Genomic DNA, 27,093 nt, shown 5'->3' on the forward strand with positions numbered 1-27,093 from the left:
CGCTCAGCCTGGCCATCCCCCCCCCCCGCCCCCCCGCCAGGCCCCGCTGCCCAGGCCGGGTCCTCGTGCCGCCCGGGTCCTCGTGCCGCCTGAGCTGGGAGGATGCGAACGCTTAGGCCCACCCAGACCCACTGAACATTCTAACTAGATCCTCAGCGACTGGATTCGAGCCCACAAGAGTCTGGGGGGCCCTGGGCTAGTTGGGGGATGGACAGGGGGCAGAAAGGAACCCTTCGGCACCACAGAAGAAATTTCCCTTAAAGAGAATTCTCCAGAGCTGCTGCCCTAAAGGCCACGCCTACACCCCTGCGGACAGGGAAGCACACTTTTCTCACCTTCAGAATATTCTAAACTATCGTTCCAATCGTTGAGAAGAGATGCTGCACCACAGGCCCTGCGCAGCCCAGGGAGGGCGCAGCCACGCTCGGCCACTGCGAGCAGCCCGGCTCCTCCGGGGCGTTGAGAAAGGAATGAAAGTAACACGCAGAGATTTTCACTTTTATCGGTATAGTTTGCAAGCGACACTGCTTTTAAAGTAGTATTTTAAATTATTATCGGTGCAACTCCCCGTTTCCTAGACTGCATTCCTGCGAGACCACCTCCACGTAGGGTGCACAGGCCGCGGGGGGAGGGGAGAGGGCCGCGATCCGACGACCGCGCCGCACTGTTTCCTGCGGGGTCGCGCGAGCGCACCGCCCTCCGCCGTCCTCCCCGCGTGCGCGGGGCCTCAGGCCCTCCAGGGCCGCGCGTCCGGCACGGCTCCGGCTCTGCGAGCGCTGGGACCGCAAGGCCTCGGCTGTGGGGAGCAGACGCCGCTCTGGCCCCCGTCCCCCGTCCCTGCCCAGGGCAGCGCTCGCCCTCCGGGGCTGCAGAGGACAGTCCGGGCGTGGGTGCCGTCCGGGCCCGGCATCGTCGGGGCGGCACCGGAAGGACAACTAAGAACTTCGGGACCCGGTGGCTCGGGGCGAGGCCGGCAGCGGGGGCGCGGCGTGGACACCGCGGCTGTTCACAGGGCGGCGCCTCCAGTTCAACTTCAGCAAAAGGTCCAAGCCATGGCCTCGGGAGCCCCGCGCCGTCGGGGGGTGCGGGTGCACGCTCCCGGCTCCCACGCCGTCCCCGCGGACTCAGGCACGGCCGCCACGCGGCAGCAGGGCCCCGGCCTTCTCCTGGGCTCCACCGTCCGGCCCGAATCTTGCCGAGCCCCGCGCGGGGTCCTGAACACAGTGGCCGCCCCGTCCGCCCGCTCGCACGGGTTGCCTGCGCACCAAGCACCGCTGCCGGCCAAGCGCCCAGCGCCCCACCCGCGGCCGGCGCGAGTGGGCCCAGGATGGACGTCACGGAGGGCGCGCAGGGCCCGTGCCTGCAGCCCACCTGCCCCCCCGGGCAGCGCCCTCCTCGGCCGCGCCCCTGCCCCAGGCCCCAGCCCGTGCCGACCGCTCCCCCATACCAGACGCCAGCCCACTCCCGCCGCCGCCTCCGTGCGGCCAGTCTGCCCCTCCCTATGGCCCCGGGCCGCCTTGAGGGTTACACTGTACCTCTGAGTGCTGACAAAAGCAACCGACAGCAGAACCTGTTTGCTCACTCCTTAAAGATCTGAACAGAAAAACCACAGACGGCGTGAAGAAAAAGTGTGCAATACCAAGCTGGCAAGGGACTCAAAACTCCTAATTTGGAAAACAGGTCGATAGAGAGGGAGGCAAGGAATCAGAAAATTTGGGCAAATGAGACAGGTCCCATCATCTTCAGGACATACTGACTTTGGAGTAGGAGAAAGGGAAAAACCAAGACTGCATTTTTGTATTGATTATCCAATTATTAATCTTTATAGAAGCTATTCCAACACTGCACATAATGAGTAATTCATCAAAGTATATTAGGTGCCATGGAAGTTGCCTTCAGTATAAAGGGCCATTAAGTTTCTTGTAATTGCACATTACTGGAGCTTTCGTTAGCTCTAAATCAAATCAACAGGACCGGCATGCACGCACTCTAATCGACTTTATGTAATGACGCCGTGCCCCTGGTGGTTACCAAAATGAGCAGCCCTGCAGAGTTACCCTGCCCCAAGTCCACTTCTCAGCCTGAGGAATGGCACAGCCGTTTCTAACAATACTTGCAAGAACAAGCAGGAGAGTCACCTGTGTCTCTCTCCTGAACCTGGAAAGGACGCACAGGCCTGTGGACCGGGGACCACCGGGGGGTGCGGGGCACCAGGGGCACATCCCCATGGGAAGGGTCTTACAGGCTGGTTTCTGGAGGAAGTTCTATCAATCGACCGCTCCCGAACTCGACAGATGTGGAACCCAGGGCTGGAAATGTGTCCTTCAGAGGCCTCACGCCTGATGACACTGCATTTCCCACGTGAAACAGAGATGCCAGTTGAGGTAGAGAAGACAGCCTCTGAGGCTTAGCTCCCATCTCTACTCCTCTGAAAAGTCCTTCCTGAAATGATCTCTAAGTCCCTCAAACCTAAAAGCAAGAGCGCTGGAATCACTGGCCTCCGTAATTTACTTGGCAGCTAATCGGGTACTGTCTGGGGCCCTGCTTTGTCATCTTGAATTGTTTATATTTTAAATACTGTTTAGCTGTTTAAGCTGCTCTCCCTGACCCCACTCTAACTTCCCAGGGGTCAGGAGTCTGATCCAATCACGCGTCTCGACAGCCCTGCGATGCCACAGCAGATCAAGCACTTGTTGCCCAGCTGGGAAGCTACAACCACAGTACCCTGCACATCATCTTCCTTTCCCTGGGGCGGAGCTGTATGTTTGGAAATTTAGCGTTAATTCCTTCTCTGTTTATCTAAATTTGATTTCTGAAGAAGCCTTGAAATATGTCCTTAAAAAAAAAAAGAAAGAAAGAAAACAGTACGTAGAGAACAAACTATGTAGAACATTAGTTCACAGTAAATGTTAACTCAGACTGAAGATCAGTGAGGCCTTATGGTGGCACCTTGAGGGGTCATCTCTACGCCTGAGCTGCGCTGGACTTTCACGTGGGATTCAGAGTGAGCTTAAGGATAAATCAGGGGCCCATTTCCGTCACAGGGCATGAAGAGATCCGAGATGAAGTGACAGGAGTCTCAGGGCAGGAGCTGGGGCTCTGAGCTCCGCACCTTCCCTGCTGGCCACTGTCCCCTGCTCCATGAGCTGTCGGACAAGCTTCCTATGCAAGGGCACAGGCAAGACGTTTTATCAAAACACGCTGCGTATTTAGCAAGCCCTGGTCCAGCGGAGATCACTGATGCAAGCAAAGTGATGAAAACTGCTTAAAAAATCCCAAAAGTGTCTGTAAAAATCCCCATGGTGAGCAGGACATGTTTCTAAATCCAGGGGGTCCTCTAACCAGCCAGTGACAGTGAAGGGCTCCGTGAAGGAATGCCATCCTGCATTTTTAAGTCTCCTCCTCATCTTCCTACCACTTAGTAAGTGCTGGACGGCGCCTGCGGAGCGAGGCTCACGCCCCATGGCCCAGCTCCTGCCCGCTGTGTCGCCGTGTCCCGGCGGGGCAGGTAGGAGCCAGGGGGTCTGGGTGACCCCAATGCCGGCTCTGAAGACTTAGCGACGGCGGCGATCGGACAGCTCCAGCCGACTGTGGTGGCCGGTGGATGTCGGCCTGTTTATGAGTCAGAGGTCGTGAGCCGACCTGGCCTTGAAAGCAGAGAGAAACAGGACGCCGTGCAGAAGAGGGCACGGCAGGTGAGGGCAGGGGTGCGATGCTGGGGCGAGGCTGCCTGCGAGCCCAGGTCAAAGCCCCTCCGCAGGGAGCCCACCCAGCTCGCCACATTCATCCACCGCGGAGTTTCCATCCGCATGTCTCCCTGCAGCTCTGTGATCCCGCAGCATCACGGCAGGAAACTGCTCGCAGGATGGAAAGCTGGCGTGTGATCCAGTGGAAACCACCGTTTCCAGCGAGGGGAGGACGCGGTCACGAGAACATCGCAGGTTACAGCTGGGGGCGGCGGCTGCTCTGCGTTTCGCGGCCTGGACGGTGCACGAGCTCTGAAGCACGACGACCTGTGCTCCCAGCGCTGCTTCTGTCCAGCACAAGGCCGAGTTAACAGACAGACTCTGACAACAGGATTTGAGCTCTTTTCTCAAACTAAAACGCATTAAAACCGCCTGCACAGCACCCCACCTCCAACGCGGACCAGCCGCCCGGCCGCGGCTTTTCCAGGGCGGTTGCAAGCACCCCTGCTGACGCCAGAGCAGACACCCAGGTGACGCCCTGCGTGGCCACCTCGCTCCAGCCACGTCCACCGCCTCTTCTCCTCCGACCGTCTGCCAAGAGGAAATCACTCCACTGCACTGGGAGCCTGCGAATCCCAGAAAACAACCTTAAATCCACAAAAATAACTGAACTTCGCTTCTCCTGAGCCGCCCGGTTCCATTCTGATTTTTATTACAATGTCAACAAGAGTTTAATTTGTTTTAAAGTTTAGGTTCTTAAATCTGAGTGATATAGGGTAGTTTACAGCTTGCTGGCAACAGCTACTGTGGAAAAAGAAGGAAAGTGCATATAAAGGCGATTCTCAGTTTGACGCCGTGAAAGCAAGGAGCCGTGCCAACAGCAGCAGACGGCAGGCCTTCCCCTCCGGACAGCGGCCCCGACACGTGGCCACGGTCCGTGTCCCTCCCTGACCAATCTCGCCCAGGGACAGTAATTAAGAGGAAATGCCCTAAAGTCTCATTTCTCTCCCTAAACACTCGAGGATGCCAGCTGTCTTACCTGGGCTCCTCCCTAAAAACCGATTCCAGAGAAAACCCTTGAGGGGGAAGGAGGGTGATCCCCCCGCCCCTCACCGGGTGACTTTCTCATTCCCTAGACTTTGGTCCCCGAGCTGAGGAGACGCCGCGCGTGTCTGCACAGGACGCTCCGACCTCAAATGCAGTCAGAGGCGAGACGTCAGCTCCTAAGGCCTCTGCTGGGGCCCAGCTCCCATCTCTGCTGAAACTGTCTGCAGAGACTCGAGACTAGCCGGCCAGCCAACCCGCCTTATGGAGAAAGGACGGGGCAGGCCTTAAAACGGGGCTGTCCCCGGAGCCCCTACCCTCGGCAGGGCAGCAGAGGGAGCCGTCGGGCCAGCGGACCCCGCGTCTGCTGCCGACGCGCCCCGGCGGCATCTCCCCCTCTTCCCTCCCGCCAGGGCTCTGACGAGCCTGGGGGAATCACAGACGTTTCTAGCTGTCGCCCGGGGCTCTTCCAGGCACCCTTCCTGTGTATCTGAAATAACAGCAGCTGTGGGGCCTGATACGGCCGAGCTGGGGCAGCCTTCACCTTGCGGGGAGGGAGGGCAGGCGGGGCCGATAAAGCCCCCCAGGCCCCGGCTGAGGGCCGCCTCCAGCACTGTCTACCCCTGCTTCGGAACAAAAGAAAACTGGCCACCGGGTTCTGGGAGCGATAAGCATCCGCGTCCTTGGGGAAGGGGGGGTGGGCCTGGCCCGCCAGCTTGGCTTATTGTCCCAGGACCAGGCCGTGATTAGTCGGGTCCCCCGGGCCTGATAAGGGCGGATGTTTTAAAAGGGGGAATAGACTTTCTTTGTTCTTTACTGTGTGGAAGAGTCCACATTATAATCTGGAAGGAAGGAAGAACGCTGTGTCAGAATTCAAACTGAAAAAGGTAAAGGGACTCAAGATTTTGTGTGCCCAGCCTACGTGAAGAACCCACGTCACCCGTGGTTGGCAAACGTCTGGGGTTGGTCCTGCATGCGGCCCACGTTTTGATAAAGAGAATCCTTAATTTAACTAAACAGTTAAGTAACGGAGAAGCACACGCATTTTTATTCCCTGAGAGAAGCTCTGCCGTCAGCATTATGTTCGTGTCATATAAAAACAGAATTAGAATTTTCTCCCAACACTCCTGAAAGAGGGCTGCACGTGTTCCACATACAGAGGGAAACATGCACGACACACACAAGCCTTCGCTTCAAAAGCACTTTTCTCCTTCTGTGTTTTAACAAAACTGTACTTAATGAACCTGCATAAGAGATCAGACCTAGAAACATCCCCAAGCCAGGCTGCTTGCTGCTTCTGGAGAGTTGCCTTTCTGGACATCTTCACACAAATGGAACCATAATACATGGTCTTTTGTGTCTGGCTTTTTGACTCAGTGTAATGTCTTCAAGGTTCATCCATGTCCTAGCATGACTCAGTACTTCATTCCTCCTTCTGGCTGAATAATACTCCATTGTATGGATATATCACACTTTTTCTATTCCCTAGTTGCTGGACGTTTAGGTTGTTTCAAATGTTTGGATATTATACATAATGCTGCTAAGAACGTCTGGGCGCAAGTCTCTGTGTGCACATACGTATGTGTTCATTTCTCTAGGGTAGACGCCTAAGCACAGACTTGTTGGGTCTTAGGGCAAACGTATGTTCAACTTTTAAGACACTGCCAAAGTGGCTGCACTGTTTTGTATCCCCACCAGTAATGTGTGAGGGTTCCAATTTCTCCACATCCTCTCCAAAATTCGCTATTGTCTCTGTTATTTTTTACAGCCACTCTAATAGGTATGAAATGGTATCTCATTGGCATTCCCTATGACTAATGATGTTGAGTATATTTTCATGTATTTATTAGCCATTCATATACCTTCTTTGGAGAAATGTCTATTTAAATCTTTTACCCAGTTTTTGACTAGGCTTTTTGTCTTATTACTGAGATATGTGTTCTTTGCATTTTCTAAATGTAAGCTCTTTATCATACATTCATCTCATATGTTGCTTGTCTTTTTTTGGGCATGCTGCATGGCTTGTGGGATCTTAGTTCCCTGACCAGGGGTAGAACCCAGGCCCGGGCAGTGAAAGCGCTGAATCCTAACTACTGGACTGCCAGAGAATTCCCTTGTCTTTCTTTTTCTTAATGGTATCTCTTGAAGCACAAAAATTTTGAATTTTGATGAGGTCTAATTTATCAATTTTTAAATGTTATGGACTGTGTTCTTGGTGTCATATCTAAAAAAATCTTCGCCTAATCCAAATTCTCAAAGATTTTCTCATATGTTATCTCCTAAAAGTTTTATTGTTTTAGCTCTTACATTTAAGTCCATGATCAATTTTGAGTTAACTTTTTTGTGTAAGGTGAGAGGTAAGGGTCTAAGTTTACTTCTTCCAGTTTATCATTTAAATGCTTTTTTTGGTCTTGTTTTGTTTACTACATATATTCTTAACATTTTCTTAGTGGTTCCTCTAGAGATTACAATATACTTAATATCTATTTCCGATTAATACTTATTTCTAATAATATATAGAAACTCTGTTCCAATGTAGCTTCCTTCCCTACTCCTTCCTTTCTACTATTATTGTCACACAAATGACATTTTTATATAAGCTCATCAGCACAGTTTTGTAATTACTGTCTTATGTATTTTCTTTTAAATAAGTTAGGAGAAGAAAAGTTTTCTTAGAATGCTTATGTTGTTCTTTTAATGATGTAATTATTTTTACCAGTGCTTTTTACTTCTTCATGTGGATGTGAGTTACTGTCAACCTGAAGGACTCCCTTTGGTACTTTCTGTAGGCCAGGTCTGACGGCAATACATTCTCTTATGGCATCTTTGCTTATTTCTCCTCTGTTTTTAAGGCTAGTTTTGCTAGATAGAAACTTCTTGGTCACCAGTCTTTTTCTTTGAGCACTTTCGAGGATGCTGTCCCACTGCTTTCCAGCTTGCATGATTGCTAATGAGAAGTCAGCTGTTGATCTTTTTGAAGAGTCCACGTACTGTACCTGATGACTTGGTTTTTTCTTGTGGCTTTTAGAACTGTCTCTTTTTTCTCTGACTTTTGACAGTTTGGCTATGATGTGAATCTCTGAATTTATCCTACTTGGAATTTGTTGACCTTTTGGGATGTCTACAATGTTTTTCTTCCAACCTGGGAAGATTTTGACCATCATTTCTTCAAATACTTTTTCTACCCCTTTCTTCTCTCTTTCTGGGTTCTCATTATGCACACATTTGTATGCTTGATGGTGTTTCGCTTCTTCAATTTTCTTTAATCTTTTTACTTTCTGTCCCTCAGACTGGAGAACCTATTGCCTTTTCTTCAAGTCTGTTGATTCTTTTATTCTGTCAGCTCCAAAATGTTGTTCAGCCCTTCTAATGATTTTTCAATTTAGTTATTGTACGTTTCAGGTCTAGAATTTCTACTTGGCTCTTTTAGAAGATGTATCATCTCCATTTGGTCAGACATAGTTGTCCCACTTTCCTTTAATTCTCTAAACACAGTTCCCTTTAGATCCCTGAGCATCTCTATGGTGGCTGATTTACTTTGCTACTAAGTCCAATACCTGAGCCCTCTCAGGGACATTGCCCACTGCATGCGGGTTGCTTCTTCCCCTGTGTATGGGACATATTTTCATGTTTCTTTGCACGTCTCATAACTTTTTGGTTGAAACCTGGACATTAGAGATAGTACACTGTAGCAACTCTGGAATCAGCTCCCTCCCCCACCTCCCCCATCCAGGATTTGCTGTTATTGCTGGATTCTTTTTTTCCCTTAGTTGTTGCTTATTTGATTAGTGACTTTCCTGGACTAATTCCATAGATTCTGTATCTCTGCAGTGCGTAGCTGCTAAGTTCTCTGTTCCACTTTTTTTAAAAGAGTCTTGCTTTTATTTTTAAGCCTGGCTTCCTAGGGGTCACCCTCGGGTTAGCATTCTTCAAGGATCAGTCAGGTTTCTCTGAATGCCTTGAACCCTTAGGCCTCCCCGTTTTGTCGAGGAGATATGTGTGCAAAGGCCGCCTCTGACATGCCCTCAGTTCACAGTCAGCCTGGGCTTCACTCCTGCTCGTACAGTCGCGAGGTGAAGGAGCCACAGGTGAACGGCTGGGCCCTCTCCTTGCCCAGGTCTTCCTGAGTGTGCACACACCCACACGCATGTGTGCGGTCTTCCTGAGCGTGCACACACCCACACGCATGTGTGCGGTCTTCCTGAGTGTGCACATATCCATGTGCACGTGTGCAGTCTTCCAGACCCCCAGGAGCATGTCGGGGCTTTTCAGAATCCCCTGTGGTCACCTAGTTTGGCCAGGCTCCTTTGCCCTAATTGAGATCGCAGCCTTGGGCAGCTCCAATGAGTGTGATCCCAGCCATCTGCTATTTTTTATGCTGCCCTGGGAACGAGGCTTTTCCAGGGAGCTTCACGACCAGTCAAAGGACTGACTGTGCTGTGGGGATGGGGTTTTTTAACAGAGCCCCAAAGAGGCCAATCTCCTTCACTGTCAGTGAAGCTGCTGGCTTTTCACGGCTACGCTCCATGGAGCTGGGGAGGGGGGGACGGGAGTAGCCCCAAATTACACCACCACAGATCCCACGTTCGTTACCAAGGTCCAGTTTCCCTTGAATCAATGCTTTTCAGTTTTTTCTGCCTCTGGTTAATGTTCAGACTCTGGGATAATTGATCTGAAAGTTTCGTCAGTGTTTCTACTGCCTTTAGGGGGTGCTCTCTCACTGAGGTCCCCTCTCCACCAGTTTGGAAGGCCTGCCTCTCTTCCAGTCCTTCTTGGGTCATCAAAAGTGCCTCAGTTAATAACCAGAGATTCTCTGCTGAAGAAAAAAATATACCACACTTCTCTTTGGCTTGCAAGGCCAATTCATACTTGAAAGCTAGACTTCTGAGCAGGAGTCTTTGCTCACTACATCTCTAGTGGGTTAAAAAAAAAAAAAGCTCAATAACACAGCTCAACCTTGAGAGTAGAGAGACAGTGTTGAAATCAGGGCTGGCGGATCAAGGTGGTGTCCCTGGTCCCGTCACTCACCAGCTGTGTCCTGAGCAGGTCGAGTGACATTTCTCTCTAAGCTCCAACCTCCGTCTTTGTCAGCTGGGGCTGAATCGGCAGTTTTGCCCACTCACAGGATTGTTGTGAGGCTGAATAGGTCAACAGAGACTACACGTAAAAGTCACTCTGGAAAGAGCCGAAGGCCACACACAGGTGCTATTTTCGCCATGCGAGTTTTCTGTGTGCTGGCGATGATGTGTCAGGTTGGACTGGGAACGACGGTTACTCCAATACCAATTATCCACCTTCTTCTCTGCCTGGACGTGATGGACGGCTGTGCCAGGCGCTCTCTGTCCCTCAGGAATCCACATGAAGAGGGCACTCTTGTATCAGGGGCCACTTAGAAGTGCCACGCCACTGATCCTGTGCGTGGCACTCCAGGGCAGGGCCGCCACGTGCCTGGCTGCCCTCGTGAAAACACGGGCGTCCAGCAGAGGGAGTCGGAGCCCCCTGTGGCCCTGGTCACCGCTCTCCCCAAAGAGACGCCAAGCCCTGCTGGTCCATCGTCACCTGGGCTTTTGAATGTGGCTACTGTGCTTCTGGACACCTTTCCTTCTGGCTTCACGCTCTGGTGAACACAATACAGCCGCGTGCTCTGCGCTGGCTCGCGGATCTGAGAGGATCTGTCAGGTGTGCTCTTTCTTCAGCGAGAAAGCGCTTTGAAATGTATGGCATCAGAGAGAGAAAACGCAGAGACCAGGCCAAGGTTGTGCAACCTGGTCTGAAACGGAGACGGAGCTGATTAAATCCCCCTGGAAAGATGCTCGCCTCTGCAGAAGTATTGCCACGCCGGAAAACTGTGTCACAGTCTTGACGTGCTCACTTGCCAACACCCTCCCACCCTCAGAGCCTGCCCGAGACCGGAGACAACGCACCACGAGGCGCCCGAGTGGCCTGCACGCAGCCAGGTCCGACCACCAGCTTCCGTCGCCGGTGTTTCCGGCACCAAGTAGACCTAAATGGTTCTAGTTCCACAAGACCTTTCTAGCTCTTCCCTCCGCTTTCTCCCCTCTTTCTTTCCCTCAAATTAATAACGTCAAACAGCTCTCCCATCTACAGAAGGAAATCAGCTAAGACCTAGGATTAAGGGAGAAGGTGAATATTAGCTGAAAGCAAACCACCAAATTCCGATCCAAGCGCACAGAAAATAATTGGGCTGGAGAAGACTTGATGAGAAAGTCAAAGCAGTCCACGCTTCTAGCCAGCGTCTACATCCTGCAACTGAGAGGCGCCCCGAACCTCGGACACCTAAGCTGCAGTGTCATACGAGCTGCAGGAGACTCTCAAACGTCCTAGCCTAGCCAGCTGTGTCCCCGGGGCCAAATGCAGCGCCCTATTTATAGAGGCCCTTACTCAGCGGGCACCTCAGCGCAGCCCCTGCCTTCCCCTCCTCCTCCGCGGGGGGCAGGTCCTAGCGGCTGCGGCCCTGCAGCACGGCCGCAGCGGCAAGCACACACCTCCCGGGGCGCGGCAGCCGCTCAGGGCTCGAGCGCTGCCCGTGGCGGGTGCGCAGTGGTCGCCCGCTCCCGCCACTCACTGGTTGTCGCTCGGGCCCACCTGGTCAGGGTCGAGGAGGAGACTTGCGCCCAAGCCTGCACACCGGTCTGACCCTCTTGGAGGCACGGCACCCCTGGAGCCGCAGCCCCGAGTCCCCGTGCACACGGCCTCTGGCGCCCGGGAGGCACGCACCGCCGGGTGGGCAAAGCGGAAGTCAGCGGGCGGGGGCTCCGCCCCTCCGGGTGGCGGCTTCAGCCCGGGCCCCGGTGGACTCCACCTCGGGAGATCCAGCCTGCAGATCACCACGCCACCGGCATCCGCCGCCTCCGGTGGCACCCCAGGGGCCCGGGCCTTAAGGACTGACCCTCAGGAACCGCGTGCACGGCTGAGTGCGTCCTCCCGCCCACCGGGTAGCAGCCCACGTCTGCAATGTTAACAAGCCCGTGCGTTTGACCTGCAAGGCAGGCTCTTTCCATCATCACTAGGAGCTGGGAAGGCCTCAGAGCCGGGCCCTGGGCCAGGTTAGTAAAACTTTCCATGAGGAAAGCTCCGTGTTCTCCCCCAGAGCAGCCCAGGCGCAGGAAAGAAGGGGGGACGCGGGGGGCGCGCAGCCAGACGCGGGGCAGACACGGCCCCGGCCGCCTGCTCCACCTGCTTGCTGTTCTAATGACATCTAGACTCGTGGAAACCCGAGAGCCCCTGCAGGGGACCGAGAGGGCCGACGGTGGCCGAGGCCGCGGGGCGGGCGGGGGGGCGACGCGGAGGGGCTGCTGCGGTGGCAGGCAAGCCGACACCCCGGGAGCCGTCGCTTGGGTCGCAAAGGGGGATCCTCACGTCAGCAAAACAGGGCCCCTTCACATTAACGCTGGCTGGATGAACTCTGCGAGCTTCAGGGACGCTCACGATGACTTCCCAGCAGATGTACGCAAACGGCACACAGACTACCGTGCGCGTGTGTGTGAGCCGCCCACATCTACACGTGTGTCAGTCAAGGACAACGCATCAGCCGGAGAGGCGTGCTGCTGTGTGGTCGTGTAGCTCAGCTCTGCGAGGGGCAGGTCCCAGAAATCACACCAGGGAAACGGCTCACGTGTGGCTTCTGTGACACACTTAACCTACATTCAAAATAAGTGAGGCCCATGAAGCTAATTTTTAAAAGAAAAGGTACCCCGCGGCACTGCCATGATTGAGAAGTCCGAACGGAGAGCCTAAATTTCACGAATATTGTCGAACCAAAGAATAAATTATAATTGGAACTATTTATGGGCCAGACACTTTTGAAACAAAACCGAAGAGTAGAAACAACTAAAAAAAAAAGAAACCCTATTAACAAGCTGGGGTTCGAGGCGAGTCCTCGCGCACTTGAATTGTTCCTCGAGGTGAACGGAGACTTGGGACGTGCGTTAACCCTCCACATCTGGGGAGTCTCTCCGCAGACAGAGCAGGTGGCTTGCCGCGTAAGGCACGGCTGCCTTCGCGATCCCTAAGTGATTCACTTACGTGCCCCAAATGCCCCAGGCTCTCTGGAGCTGGACATGATATCCTATTATTGCCTTTTTCATTCTACGTTCCTGGAAAGCAAAAAACCCAAATAAAAAACCAGAACACATGTGAAATAAGCTCTCACTCCTCACAGACGCCATTAGCATCACAAACAAGCCTGAGGAACCTCAGTCGCCCCCTCACTCAGAGTGGTTGCACCCACGAAGCAAGTAAGGGCCAGAGTCACTGCAGCCTCGGCTCCTATCAGCCTCTGAGAGCCCTGAGGGCGGAAGTGGTGAGGGGCGAGGCCAGGCGGGATGTTACCTAACCTGTCACCTTGGGGTCGGGACGCGCAATGGCTCTGCGTGCCTGGAAGTGAGATAGATTGAGTTCGCTGTGTGAGCCGTGGTGCACGGCTAGTCCCTCCTGCCCTGGCGGAACGGCACCATGGCTCTCTGGGCAAAGCCCAGGCGAGAGCAGGTCGTACCCGCCAGCGCCCCCCCCCGGGACCAGCAACCGCGTCCTGCTGAGAAAAAGCCTGGGGAGGGGCCGCCATGAACAGCCTGAACCGCTCCCCTTCCTCCGCCCCCTGCGCCCCCCTCCTGGTCCTTGTTCCCTGGTCCCTGTCGTCAGCCACCCCAACTACTTGCCTCTCCCTGGGTGTAAATGACAACGATGAAGTCTTTGCCTTTTAACGTCAAGGTCACTTAAAATCAGCATCTAGTTTTCTGATTTAGTTTTTCGCCCTCGTCTCCATCTTCTCTTCTCTGCACCTTCCTGGGCTGGGCTGCCAGTTAAAACCCAGACATACAAGGGAAGTCGCGCGTGCCTTAGAGTGAGGCCGATGACCCCCTCTCCCCAGGCCCCCTTCCAAACCTTTCACAGGGGCCTGTTTTCTACATCAGGGATCGGCCCCGGCCGACCGGCTCCCTCTCCCACCCAGGCCTCGGGGGCCGCGCTCTGTACACACCCTCTCGAGGCACGCCATCCTCCGCCCCAGAACAAGCGGGAGTGCGGACATCGTCCCTCTTAACAAACTCACTTTCAAACCCCTCAACCACAAACGTTTACCGGTGGGATCGGCCAAGGATCAGGTCACTGGTGCCAACTCAAGGCGTCCAAGCTGTACAGGAACCTCGCGAGGCCCACACCCACCCCACGACACCGGCGTGCCCCTCCCACCATCCTCATCAGGAGGGACCACTAAGAACCCGCCCCAGAGCCCGTCAGCATCTGGGTCGGGGAGGCTGGGGATTCAGGTCTCCACGCCCACGACGTGGGCCTTTATTCTGCACTAGGCGGTCTTTCGAGGACTCACGAGGGACTGACCTGTGTCTATATCACAGCTCCTGTGAGCGAGCAAGCGAGCGGGTTCCGGGTGGAGGAACCAAGGTGAACACGGAGATGTGGCCTCAAGGTCCCTCCAAGAGCCCCCGACACGCAGCTGACAGCTCCGGCCACCCTCTCACGAGGACAGACGTGCTTTCTGCTGCTTCCACTACAAGACTTCCAGCAAGAGCTGGGCCCCTTCTCTATGCTAAACGCCCGTGGATGCGGGGAGTCTTCAGCCGCTCAGACAGAGCAACAAACACTTGAGCTGCTTTCCTGAGTGGGGACGGATGTCTGACCGGAAGGTGTGTGGTTCCAACTCCAGGAGAGAAGCCCCACAGCCTTAGTTTTCGGTGGCCACTTCCAGGGCGGTTCCTCCAGCCTGTGTGCTCAGACCGACCCCGCGGGCCCGAGAGCCCCGCCGCAGGGAAGCCGGGCTCGTGCGAGGCCGCCCCCCAGCCACACGGCGTGTGCACCCGAGGCCCCCCTCCACCTCGGGGGTCTCCCTCTGGGAAAGACCGCTCGGGGGGGACGCTGGGTGCAGCGTCCACGCAGAGGATGTCCACCCACAGGGACGTGTCGGGGCCACTCTGCACGGGGCCAGGGCAGTGTTTACTCTTTGCCGCTCAGGGCTCCACCCTGGCGTGGCTTTAACTGGGGACAAGCAGGGTGGCACCGAAACACCACGCATGGGGGCGGTGTGAAGATACACGCACATTCGCGGACACGCGTTCACCGCTTTCTGGGGAAGCCTCACACCATGACCCCAATCCTGACCAAGGAAACCGACGTCACTTTGCTCTCGTGGCCAAAACCGAAAGGCTGCGTTGACAGCTGGCCCGGGGGATGGACACGGAGTAGAAACCAGGGCCCACAAGGATCCTTTTGGGACAGAGTCCCTGGAGCTGCTGTCCCAGGAGTGGCCACAGGTGCCCCCGGGCCCCCCCCCCCCCGCTCGCCGCCCCACCTGACGCTCATGTGCAGGCGGGCCTGGAGCACGGGGGCCTTCCTGCTGGTGAAACCCCGGCTGCAGCCCCCAGCCCAGCAACAGGGCTGGACCCCATCAGCTTGGCCACCCCAGGCCTCAGGGTCTCCCAGGTCCCTGTCTGCTCGGGGGGCAGTGGGGCCCCTCCCAGTGCCTCCCCTGCTCTTTCCTGACGCAAGGCCACGTGCTTTCAAGCATTCTTCTTCTTCTGTAAGTGCCCACCCTCAAAGCAGGCGACCCCTTTGCAGGGTGTGCTGGTGGGATCCTAGAGAGGCCGGGGTCCCGGGTCCCTCCCTCCCACCCTCAGAAGTGCTTTCAGAGGCAACGCCCGGAGTTCAGGGGCTCTTCCCTTGACGACCACGTTCTGGGCCCTCGCCAACTTTAGGGGGTTGATCACGGCCCAGGAGGTGCCGGGTTCACCTAACCAGACCCCTGCGCTCACGATGGGACCAGGACGGCGGTCAGGACGGAAGGAGGCCCTGCTCCCCACCCCGCTCACCCCGGTGCCTGCAGCGTGAGCAGACGCTGCCTTTGACCCCAGGGTCCGGCCGAGGCAGGCCCCTGCGTCTGAGGCTGGATGCTGGCCCTCACGTCTGCTTTGCGTCAGCAAGTTCCGCCGTGGTCCTGCTGGAGTCCGGGCGGGGGTCGCAGAAGGCGCCCGCCTCCCTCCTCCAGGCCCTGCCCAGCCTCACAGCTTTTGGGTGAAAGCCTTGGGCCCCCATCCCCCGTGGGCTCTCCCGGCCCTCCACCCGCCGACGGCACTTGTCTGCCCGCTGTTTTCAGGGCACATGTGTGGTCCCGGGGCCCCTCAGGCAGAGGTTCTGAGACCAGCCCAGTGCGGCTTCCTCTGGGGGACGCGTTCTCTCTGCCTTGTTCCAGGCTGGCTTTGGGCGCCCACACAGACGGACAATCCACGCGGGGCCCAGGAGAGCACTGGGTGACCTCTCACCCACCAGATCACAGGGCCCCTGGCACCTTTTCCCAAAGGAAAGAGAAAAACATCTTCTGACGAGGTGCCTTCTGTTCTCATTTTATAGGAAGACCTTGGGGCTCAGATTTTCACACGAATTAGCCTGACCGTGGGTGTCTCGAGGACGCTTCGTTTCCAAATCACCCTGAACGCATCTCCGTGGAGTCCGGGTGCCGTGCGGGGGCCTAAGTCCCGGTCCAGGGAGCCACCGGCTCCTCATCGTGTGATCACCGAGCTTCCAACAAGCCTGTCACGCGCTTAACGTGTTCTCACGAGCTGAACAGGGTGCAAGTCGCTCACTTTTAGCTGCGCGAATACGTAGAAGCAGTTCGGACACTAGGAGCCACGAAGCTGGAGCCGGGGCCGAGCCCAGGGCGGCCTCCCCTCCTCACAGGACACGTCAGCTCCCGGGCGCCCCGAGCTCTCCCCGTGCCGCCCCGCGGACAGTGGACCCGAGGGTCGACAGCCACGGGCCCCCACCGGGCAGAGCGGCGCGACCCGCTGGCTGGCGGCAACACTGCCGGCCGCCAGGGGCCACCGAGGGCGGCAGGAGCGTCCCGCAGGACACACACCAGGCGCGCCCCAGCTGGGCGGCGGCGCACGCGCCCCTCCTGCCGCAGCGGACCCACGGCGCCGGGCTGGCCGCGCGTCCGCCCGCGAGCACTTACCGTCGTCCAGGTCCAGCGGGTCCAGGTCCTGAGGCTCTCGCTTGACCGTTACGGGAAGGGGGGCCAGACTATGATTACTGTCCTCACGCACCTCGGGCGCTGGCAGGGGCCGGGCGGCTGCAGGCTCGCTGCTCGGAACCTCGGACGGCTGGCGCTGCTGGTGGCCCGTCCCGGGGGGGCGCGCGGGGCCGCAGGGCTGCAGGCGGGTCGGCTCTTGGGTCCCCGGCGGCAGCGGAGAGGAGGGACTGTGGGGACAGAGCGCTGGCCGGCACCCCGGGGAGCAGCTACCACTTGACGGCGGACTCACCTGTGGCTGCAGCGGGGCGGGGGGCGGCGGCTGGGGGGGCCCGGGAGGCACGCCCGCGGGTCTCGGCGCCTCCTGGCCGGCGAGGACCCCGCCGACTGGCCGCGGAAGTCCGAGGGGGCCGTGGCCCGGGCCGGCCGCGGCCGGGCCGTAGGGGGCGCAGGAGAGGTCGTGGAGCTCGGGGCTGGCGCTGCTCTGTGGACGGGGCGGGAAGCCGGGCACGAGGCAGGAGCCCGGGTCAGGCGGCAGGGCGAGCGGCTGGCCGTAGCAGGGCTTGGGGAGCGGGCTCAGGCCCTGGCTCATTGGTCCACAGGTGAGGGCAGGCTCGTAATCATCGCTGGGCTCCGTTTTTATGATTGGAACTGTGAGGAGGAAAAAAAAGTTAAGTAAACACGAGCTGCAGATGGGAGCCGCGGGGCGGGCCTGTGGCTAGGATACCCTCGGAAAACAAACAGCGCTTTGACTGAGTCCCTGTGTGTCTCCTGCCTGGCTCTCCCACCCAATTAAAAAGCGGGTGTGAGTCATCGGCTCCAGAAAGCTGCAGCTGGTTCTCATACCGAGAGCGCTGTTTTCCTTGGAATCTCCCCCAGCACTAATGTGCTATAAAAATCCATTCGCAAACTGCAGGAGAAGCCTTGGACCCAAGGGCCCGTGGATTTGTAGTAATCAAAGGGAAATTTTTAACTTGGACGTACTACTGCATTTCTGCTGCTACTGACGCCCTATCTGATAAATGTCTGACACTTGGTGAACTTGAACAGTAAGATGGCGTTTGGAAGTCAGTAAAAATCTGACAGAAAAGATAAGTGTCCATTCGCTGTAGGAGAGAAGCCTTCAGCCACTCGACAAGGAAAACAGTTCCACACGAGCAAATACGCCATCCCTCCCTCCTGCTGCTTCGTTTCCACTGGAAACAACACACAACCAGCGATCACGCAGCTCCTGGGGCAGAGCCGGAAGCCCCCAGACTGCTTCCAGACCACTCCCCTGGCCACCCCTCGCTAGGAAGCCGGTGGTGCAGAGAACCAGGCTGGGAGGAGGGCATGATGGGGACGGGAGGGTCCCTTTCACTCCCCTCCAGGCCGTGGGCCAGACCAGGCGCCGAGAGGGTCGGGGAGAAGGCGAGCAGATGTGCCGCGGGGTCTGCACAGGGGCTTGGGCTCCACCTCGACCACAGCCCCACTCCCGCCCTTGCTTACTTCCTGCGACCCGTTTTCTCGTTGGTTCCTGCCTCTTACACCAGTTTACAGGAGACATCCCGGTGGTCAAATTATCCTGAGAGTGAGTGGTAAGAGCGCACTTAAATTCGTAACAGATGCCCAGCGCTGCCGCAGCAAACGCAGGATGGATAATGAGCTGTCATCAGAGCCCTCCTAATCGTGTTTTCACCTCTCCGTGTGTGCGCTGCTGGATTCCTGGCGGCAGGGGCAGCCACACGGAGGGAACGCCCCTCGCCAGCCCAGCCTCCTCCTTAAGTAAAGGAAGATTCTCTCCCGAACGTAGCTTTGCTTTAACAGAGGTCTCAAGCCAGCAAGGACGCACGCATCTCTTCTGTAACAGCCAGGCCCCTGCGAATCCACAGCAGCCGTGACGAGGAAGACGGCCTCTTGCGAAGCCCGTCCGCAGGGGCACCTGGGCAGCACGGAGCCACGTGGCGGGGACCCAGGTGACACTCCAGACCCACGGACGCAGGAGCACGTAACTCCGCTCAGCATCTCCAGGCCCTGGGCTTTCAACTCAGGATTCCCAGAGACGCTGTTTCCTTTAGTTTTGCCCTCACCGTGCCAACCTCCCAGTCCCTGCTCCCGTTCTTCCCGCCTCTGGCGTGTCTGCACACTGGGCAGGGAGGCGCCTGGTCCCCGGGCGGTGCTGACAGCCGGAAGGCGGGGAGGAAACACGTGGGTGATGGTCATCGCGGGGCCGCTGCGGGAAGTATCCCCGCCACCCGCAGCCCGGGCCACGGTCGGCCCCTCGTTGTCCCTGAAGTCACGTCGGGCCGAGAGCTGCGAGGCCCTGGGCCTGCGCCGTAGGACGTGGCGCCTCGGACGCCCAGAGCCCCGTGTGCCCAGCATTCTTGGACAGGACGCAGCCGGCACGGCGGGGGTGGGCAGCGCAGGCGGGGGCAGGCGAGCCTGCGGATGGCGCACGGCGCGTCCTCGCCCCGGGTGCTCCGTCGGGGGTGTGGGTTGGTTTTCATCAGCCAGGCCGACCACCCACAGGGCCTGGCCTGCCCCGGTGCCCACACTCACGGTCCTTTGCTGGGGAAGGGACCTCTCTGCCTCTCTCTGTCACAGCCAGCTAGGGCTCTGCATGAGGGGCTCCAGTCCCCGCAGGACTGGATTCCAGGGAAAGTGTCACTGGCTGCCGGCAGGACACCGAGAAGGGCCGCTGTCCGCCGTCCTCGGGTGGCACCGATCTCCGTGTGGCTCACACGCTGGGGAAACGCCCGCCGGTCCCGGCAGCAGCCGCGTGCGCCTCCCGTGGCTCCGAGGGCTTCCTCCGCGGCGAGGGGGTGAAGACGCCCCACGCGAACGCGCCTGATGCAGGGGCCGCAGGCCCCAGGGGAGGCGTCGGCACTTGGTACAGGGGCTGCTCACAGTCTAGGCCGGGCCCCCAGATTCGATGTGCCTGTGGCCCCGTGTCCCAGCGCAAGTGCAGAAGCACCTGTGGCTTCGTCAGGGGGCCCCTCAGGACCTAAGGGTCTCTCCCCTCCCAATCCGCATGCCCGTGGCAGCAGCTTCTGTAGCCTGGGGTTTCTTTTTTTAAAATTAATTAATTAATTAATTTATTTATTTATTGCTGCGTTGGGTCTTCGTTGCTGCGTGCGGGCTTTTCTCTAGTTGCGGCGAGCGGGGGCTACGCTCCCTTGCAGCATGTGGGCTTCTCACTGCGGTGGCTTCTCTTGTTGCGGAGCACAGGCTCTAGGCGCGCGGGCTTCAGTAGTTGTGGCACGTGGGCTCAGTAGTTGTGGCTCACGGGCTCTGGAGCACAGGCTCAGTAGTTGTGGCACACGGGCTTAGTTGCTCCGCGGCATGTGGGATCTTCCAGGACCAGGAACCCGTGTCCCCTGCATTGGCAGGCAGATGCTTAACCACTGCACCACCAGGGAAGTCCCAGCCCGGGGTTTCTGCCGCGAGCACCTACCGGCTGGGGTCCCCGTGTGGAAGCCCACCTCAAGGAGGGGCCTCTGCTGGGTCCAAGCTCCGTGTGCAGCCCGACACGGGCTCCTGCCCCGAGCTGGGCATCCCAGGGAGGCGGGCGGGGGTAGGGGAGCGGCCTGGGGCAGCCTTGACACAGATGCACGTCCTCGCATGCAAGAAAACATGTGATGTGCCGCGCCTGCTTCCCGCTACAGTGCCCAGGGTGTGAAGGTGGCCGTCAGCTCCAGCACAGGCAAGACGGCCTCTCCCAGGAGCAAGCGGCCCTGCCTCTGGTCCTACAGCCTCAGGCTCCAGGATGGGCTCTGCAGACGGCACTGCGGGGCTGGGGGCAGCCTCCAACCAGAATCATCCAGAAACGGCCAGTGGGCACAGCTGTCACTAAAAACAGCCCCGACAAACCCATATGACCCCGGGGGGGGGGGAGGGGGTGGATTCGAAAGCTGCTCGTGTGGCCTGTGGCGTCCAGAACGGCAAGGGTTAAATTCTGCGTCAGCGCGCTGAGGCTCAGAGTTCTCGACCTTAAGGAAATACGTGTCTAGCAGGTTAAGTTAAAGCCCTGCTGGGCGCCTCTCTCCTGCACTGGATTTTCAGCTAGGCACGAGGGCCAGCTCGCCCCTTTCGTCCAGGGTCCCCCGAGCTCTTTAAAAACCCTCACCCTGTCTGCTCTGCCGGCTTTGGAGGTGCAGCCGGGAAGAGGCCGCGGGCCTGATTTACATGCCACGCGGCCAGCCCAGGCCCTGCGATGATCCCGGGGGCTGACGGAGGGCAGGAGCGATCTGGCGTCTGTGCCGCTGGCCGCTTCAATGTCTGTGGGTTACGACCTGTTTAAAGCTGCCCGGTGGCACCCGCGTTAACTCCCTCTTCACCCTGGGGGTCTTTCTGGGAAAGTCTCAGCAAGACGATCTTGAGGGGCCTCTGTGGGCCCGACCCGGCCGAGCGCGCGAGGTGAGGGTTTAGGAAATGCATCACCTTCCCATGGCGTCGGGACCCACCGGATTCTTCCCACGGTAGGGTGGAGACGTGACCCAGGCGGGACCCCTCCCCACCCCAGCCTCCGGGCCTTCGCGGGCGCACGAGTCCTTGGTGACCTGGCCGAGCTGGGCCTCCTTGCTCAGCTCAGAAGCCCTCCCCTGCATTTGCAGCCTCTCCGCACCCGGGCGGTGGGCCGATCCCACCTCTGGAGGCCCCAGCACGAGGTCACCACTACGGGCTCCCTTTGGGCACAGACTCCTGTGCACTTAACGGAGACAATCCCCACCCTGCCTGCCCTGGGGGCTCCGCACAGCCCAGAGACGGTGACCAGGACAGAGACCCCAGGGCCTCAGCGCCAGGTGGGGGCAGCTCCAGGCAGACGTGGAGCAGACGCGGGGCCCGGGGCACGCGTGCCCGCTACCCCCAGAGCACCTACGGAGTCTAAACGCACCGAAAGCAGACGGTGACTCCCGCCTCCTCTGGGGAAGAAGGGGACCTGCCCGGCCGTGGGCCGCCTGCTGGCCACCCAGTGGGATCGGGGAGGCCCAGGCAGGTCCGGCCGCCTTTCCGGATCCCCCGCCAGACCCGTGCCTCCTCGGGGTGGACGCTCGCCAGGTCCTCGGGGTTCACAGAGGCGGCCGCACTGCCGTGTCACTCACGTGGCCAAGCAGCAAGTGTGAGCCTTGCTCTGTCCGCAGCACGCGGGGTGGACGCACGGCTCCCCAGGCACAGCTGCCCCACCCCATCCGCACGCCCTCCCGACGCCTCTCAGCTCGCATCCATCCGTGGAAATCGGTGCCCACGTCCATACCCTGCCCTTCACCCGGGGGTTCAGTGGATTTTGCAAATGGCTACCTGTGACTGATTCACTGGAAGATCAGACAAAGGCAGCAGAGGCCCTCGGCTCACGGCCACTCGGCCCTGGGCCAGCACCAGGACCTGGGGCAGAACCGAGGCCTGGGGTCCTCGACTCGGCCTCACCCCCAGGATCCCAGGTGGATGGAGAAGCCAGTGGGCAGTGTGACACGACCCCTGCCGGGGAGCGGGGCTCACACCCTGGCCTGCCGGCCGTTACACAGAACGACGCTGTCTCTCTTGAATCGCGTGACCACCTTCCCACCGTCCCCGGGCAGACAGGTGGAGCACGGCAGCCGTCTCGGGCCCCCCTCACACCCGTGCGCCTGGGGCTCATGCCCAGACCAGGACCCTCACGCAACGAAGGAGGGGCTGGGTGTCCCCCACCACCTGAAGAGCAAGGCCCCGTGGTCCGACCACGGGACGCCCGTGCTCTGGCCCAGGGGAGGCCGAGGCCGGCTGCTTGGCGGCTGCTGGGGAGACATTTGGGCCTCGGCCCTCTGGAGTACCAGCACCACGGGAACCCAGCTGTCTTATTCGGAGAACTTTACGCGCCTGTGACAGACCGCGCTCCTCTGTGAGTCCCCGGAGCTCAGGGTTTTACACACAGTCGCATCCCCGGCGCTTCGCACGGCGTCCAGACGCAGGCGAATGAAGAATAAAGGCAAAACGGACGCAGAAAAGCAGGCCAACCCGACGCTGCACCAAGAGAAAAGCAGGCACTCCTACACGCACAGCCAGTCTCCCGCACGCACGGACGGACACACAGACGTGGCCACAGCTGGGACGAGGGCGAACGTCTGCACTGCTCCCAGGTGGATGGACTCAGAGCCCCGGCAGGCACCTGCCGGCTGCGCGGCCCTGGGGCTGATCCCTTGACCCCCAGGCCTCGGTTTTCCAGCCGTAACACAGACGTGACGGCCACCTAAGAGGCGGTGAGGGACCCGACGTGGCATGAGCCGTAAGGGCAGCGGCACCGAGCCTCCCCCGCACGGGGACAGCGGTGCAGGGCCCTCCCTCTTCCCAACCCGTTGGCACAGGGAGCAGCGGGGCCAGGGATCAGGCCTGGGGCCACAGCCCAGCTCTTTGGCCTCGGACAGGCCAGGGATGCTGCCGCCGAGTGAACTGTCCCCCAGACGCGGGGGCTGAAGCCCTGACTCCAGGGTGACTGTGCTTGGAAATGGGCCATTAGGAAAGGAGTCGGGTTCAGCGAGGTTGGAGGGGCCCTGATGCCGTAGGGCTGTGGTCTTAAGAGGGAGAGAGGGTCTTGCTGTACGTGGGGGACATGGTGAGAAGGGGGTGTCTGTGAGCCAGGAAGGGGCCCCCGGACCCGGCGCTGCTTCCAGCAGCCTCCAGATTGTGAGTGCGCATCTCTGATTGGAGGCGCCCCGGACCTGCAGAGACGTCTGGTGACATCACGGGCGCCGCGCACCCCCCGCAGGCGAGGACTCCTCCTGTGACCGCCCCCCGCCCCTCCCACCAAGGCCGCAGCGGTTCGGCTCCGGCCACCGCCCTGTGCAGAAGAGGTTGTTCTGAGCCCCGGAGAACGAAGCTCAGACTGTCTTCCGTTTGTACACGGCATTCGAGTAACAGATTTGTTACTCGAACTGTTTGTTTGTGTTTGACACAAACGCCAGCAGGGTAGCTTCAGGGCACGACTTTTCTGAGGCAGGAAACGTGGTGACAGGAGCCACCTGCACCGCCGGCCCCCAGCAAGCGGGCCCCTACGTGCGCGTCCAGGGCCGAGAGGGGACTGGGGGGCGGACGGCCCAGTGGGCGAGGGGACTCGCAGACCCCACCGCTGCATGGCGGCAGGGACCGCGTTTCTCCCTCTGGGGACAAGCCGCGTCCCCCCTGCACGGCACAGCCAGCACCGCGCCAGGCCCTCGGGACAAGGCTCCGGGCTCATGGCGGGGACCTCCCAACCCAGACACCGCAGCCTCTGCCGAGACGCCAGCTCCGCGGCGGCGGCAGCGCCCGCCAAGCCCGACGGGGTGGCCTGTCCCCCTCGGGTCCTCCCGGCCTCGCCTGGGCACCGAGAGACAGTGACCGAGGGCGCCCGGACGGCGAGCGATGGGCCGGCTTCACGGCCCTATCGCGGGCAGTCGGGGTGTGAGCGGGTGAGGTGGCCTCGCCGTCTGTGGCGCCAGCCCCGTGGCTCCAGGGCCCTTACCCAGGGCTCCGACTCCCCGCAGTTAGGCCGACAGCGGCCTTCGGGCAAAACAGAGCACACGAGCCAGCAAACGCGTCGCTCGGGCTTCACCCACTGTTGCCAGCACTGCGTCTGAAGGGAACGGGATTCACCCTCCTGTGGTCTGACCCAAGCAGCTGCGCACCGAGGGCTGTGATTTGGTGGGGGGCCGTGCTGGGGTAACCCCCGCGCCGAGCGCTGTCGTGGGCAAGCCCCGGTCCCCGGGGGAAGGGGTCACCAGGTCTTCCCCTCGCAAGGCTGTGCTCAGACATCTTGGGGGTCCGGCCTCACTCCCGACTCACGTTGCCTTTGCAGTCGGTGGCCCGTGGCCCTCAGGTATCTGAACAAAACCACCCTCCCCCTCGCCGTTCCGCCGCGTGTGACGGTTTCAGTGGGGGAGCCTTGGGTGTGGCCGCACTGGCCTCCTGGCCCCGGACCCCCCGCGGAAAGGGCACCCGTCTTCTTTCCCAGCAGTTCAGGCCCCACGATTCACCCCCCTCATCCTCCTCTGTTCCAAGCTCAACCCCCTCCCTGCGGATTCAAGGCTGGGTCGGGGGCCTCAGACCGGTGTCAGCCAAGACGGTCGACAGCATTGACCCCATGGCGGCCTTTAGAGGGGAAGCCCCCTCCCCTTCACACGCCGGGGCTCTCCTGCCACCGGGTCTGGACAGCTCACGGCGAGGCCAGCAGCGTGCAGACCAGACGCACTGTGAGGAGCTCAGGCCCGCGGAGAGCGCTGCGGGGAAGGGCAGCTTCCAAACCCTCCCCACGGGCCACGGCCCGGCCCTGACTCGTCCCTCCCGGGGGGCCCGGTGGGGGGCAGCCACTTCCCTGCCTCTCTGTGGCGGCAGGTTTAACGTGGAAAGAAATGAAAACATCGGTCCCTCGTTCTCCTGCTGGAACAGCGGGAGCGCCCATAAAACTGGGAATTTACTAACAGCAGCCTCCGGGACGTGGGAGTTCCCAGGAGAAGGCGCGTCACAGCGCCTGCACGAGCCCGACGTGCACAGCCGTGCACCGTCCCCCGCCAACGCACGCTCACCACCACGCGGCCGTCACGCCACTGAGCCGACTCGGGAAGGTTCCAGAAGGCCCACGGGCAGCGGTCATGCCACCAGCCACAGCGGGTGCCCCGTCCCGGCTCCCGCCGGCCTGCACTGGGCCCCACCCGGCTCCCCTCAGCCTTCAGGCCCAGGCTTGACACCCCCGGGCCACCTGGAACGTTCCAGCCCTCCACACGCATGGGTGGAAACATCAGCACAGCCTGCTCTGCGGGGAGGCTGGCAGGTCCTCTGAGACGAGGTCAGGCTCAGCCCGGGGCCCAGGTGCGGGCAGCGGCTGGTCTGCACCTTCACCTGAGCCTCCCCCGTTCCTGCCAGGAGAAGGAGATGAGAAAACTCGGCCGCACAGGGCCCTTTAGGGAGCAGGACAGGGACCGCGTGGGGGACGCTATCCTCAAAAGCCTGGCCTCAGCGGGCTCTGAACGCAGCTGCTCCGAGCAGGCGCCACGTGCCGTACACACACGCAAACACACACGCGTGTGTGTCTGAGGATCAGAGGCACGGCTCCCTGTGGTCAAAGCCACAGAGATGCAGCTGTGGCACGTGGCGAGATGGGGACGTGGCCCATTTCCTTCCGAAGCGCAGGACGGGGCGGGAACCTGGGGGCCTGGGCCCTGGGGAGGAGCTGCCTGGGTGCGCTCGCGGCCGCTCCGCTCGTGGCGGCTGCTCCCGGCTTCGCTGCTCCGCCTTCCAGACCCCCTCGGCCGCGGAGGCTCGGGAAGGAGCTGGGGCGCCTTCCACAGTCACTGCCGGGCGCGCACACTGACGCCGGGAAGGTCAGTACTTCGGGACGCGATGTCAATTCCACGAGCTTGGGAAGAAAGAGCCAGACGCTCAGTGGAAAAGGTCAACCCAGAGCTCGCAGTGAGGCCGTGGCCGCAGGGCTGACCAGCTGAGCTGAGTGGCCGCCTGTCCGTGAGTCCGGCCGCCAGGCCCGGCCGCCCTGCCGAGCTGGACCCGGCACGCGGGGGGCCCTCGGGGCCAGCCCCTCCGCCGTTGGCAGAGGCCACGCGGGCGCCTGCGTGTCCCCAGGGCCTCCTTGGCTGACCCTGGTGAAGCTCCAGGACCCTCACCCTGAGCAACAGGTGGGCAGGGGCCCCGGTGCCACCGCAGGCACTCCTGGGAACCAGCTAGAAACATCTCAGGGGAAGAGACAGACCCTCCAGACCCAAGGATCTGTCATGACTGACTTCCTCCTTTTAGGAACAGGCTGACTTTGGCCCATGACTCGGAAGTCATTAGCTGGGTTCCCCCCAGTGCGTGAGCTGCCGGCCCTGCCTGCTCGTCCCGGGGTCACCCGGGGTCACTGGGCAGCGTCGGAAACGGGAGCCCTGGGGACACGGCCGAGGTGGACGCCGCCTTCCCCCCGAACCCAGGGGCCGCTCCCCGCAGAGCGGGCTGCTTTCCGTCTTTAACTGGGGCTGTTTCCCCGGGGTCTCGGCCTCGTGACAGGTACCAGGGCCCCTCAGCTCACAGTCAGAGCTGGAGAGAGCGGACGCTTTCTTTCAGGAGACTGCGGTTAAACCCAGACAGCGACACACAAGAAACTGAGGAAAGCCTCCCTGGCTGCACGTGGGTGGGGCCGTGGCCTCTCCTGCAACTGCCCGGGTGTCTGCTCTGCTCTGCCCTTGACCTTCCTGCCAGGAACCCCCGCTCTACACACTCTGCTCGCTCAGGGCGTCCTACACGCACCGGGAGGCTCTCCCCCAAACACGGCCCCCAGAGACGGGAGGGGCCCAAGCAGCCCAGGCCCCGCGCAGACCCGCAGCCGGGCTTCCTTCCAGTTTGAACAACGGACACTGGCTTGATGTGTCGGATGGCGGGCGACGGGGTGGTAGG

The 27,093-nt window shown here is 59.8% G+C and overlaps 1 protein-coding gene across 7 annotated transcripts in view; it reads right to left on the minus strand.

The window, feature by feature from the left end:
- NFATC1 (nuclear factor of activated T cells 1) overlaps positions 1–27,093 on the minus strand; it is a 100,972-nt gene that overhangs the window by 12,314 nt on the left and 61,565 nt on the right. For 3 of the 7 annotated variants that reach the window (XR_014234460.1, XM_082355637.1, XM_082355638.1), the window contains exon 9: positions 16,711–17,376. The exons of 2 other annotated variants lie outside the window; for them this stretch is intronic. Coding sequence is in view for 4 of the 5 variants with exons in the window: in XM_082355637.1 (XP_082211763.1) it covers positions 16,711–17,376 (666 nt within the window). In the remaining variant the exon portion in view is untranslated. The remainder of the gene's footprint in view (positions 1–16,710; positions 17,377–27,093) is intronic. 2 more of the 7 variants (XM_082355639.1, XM_082355640.1) reach the window with 2 other exon arrangements.

The sequence above is a fragment of the Balaenoptera borealis genome, assembly GCF_965194805.1.
Source record: "Balaenoptera borealis genome assembly, chromosome: 14".
Taxonomy (NCBI): Eukaryota; Metazoa; Chordata; class Mammalia; order Artiodactyla; family Balaenopteridae; genus Balaenoptera; species Balaenoptera borealis.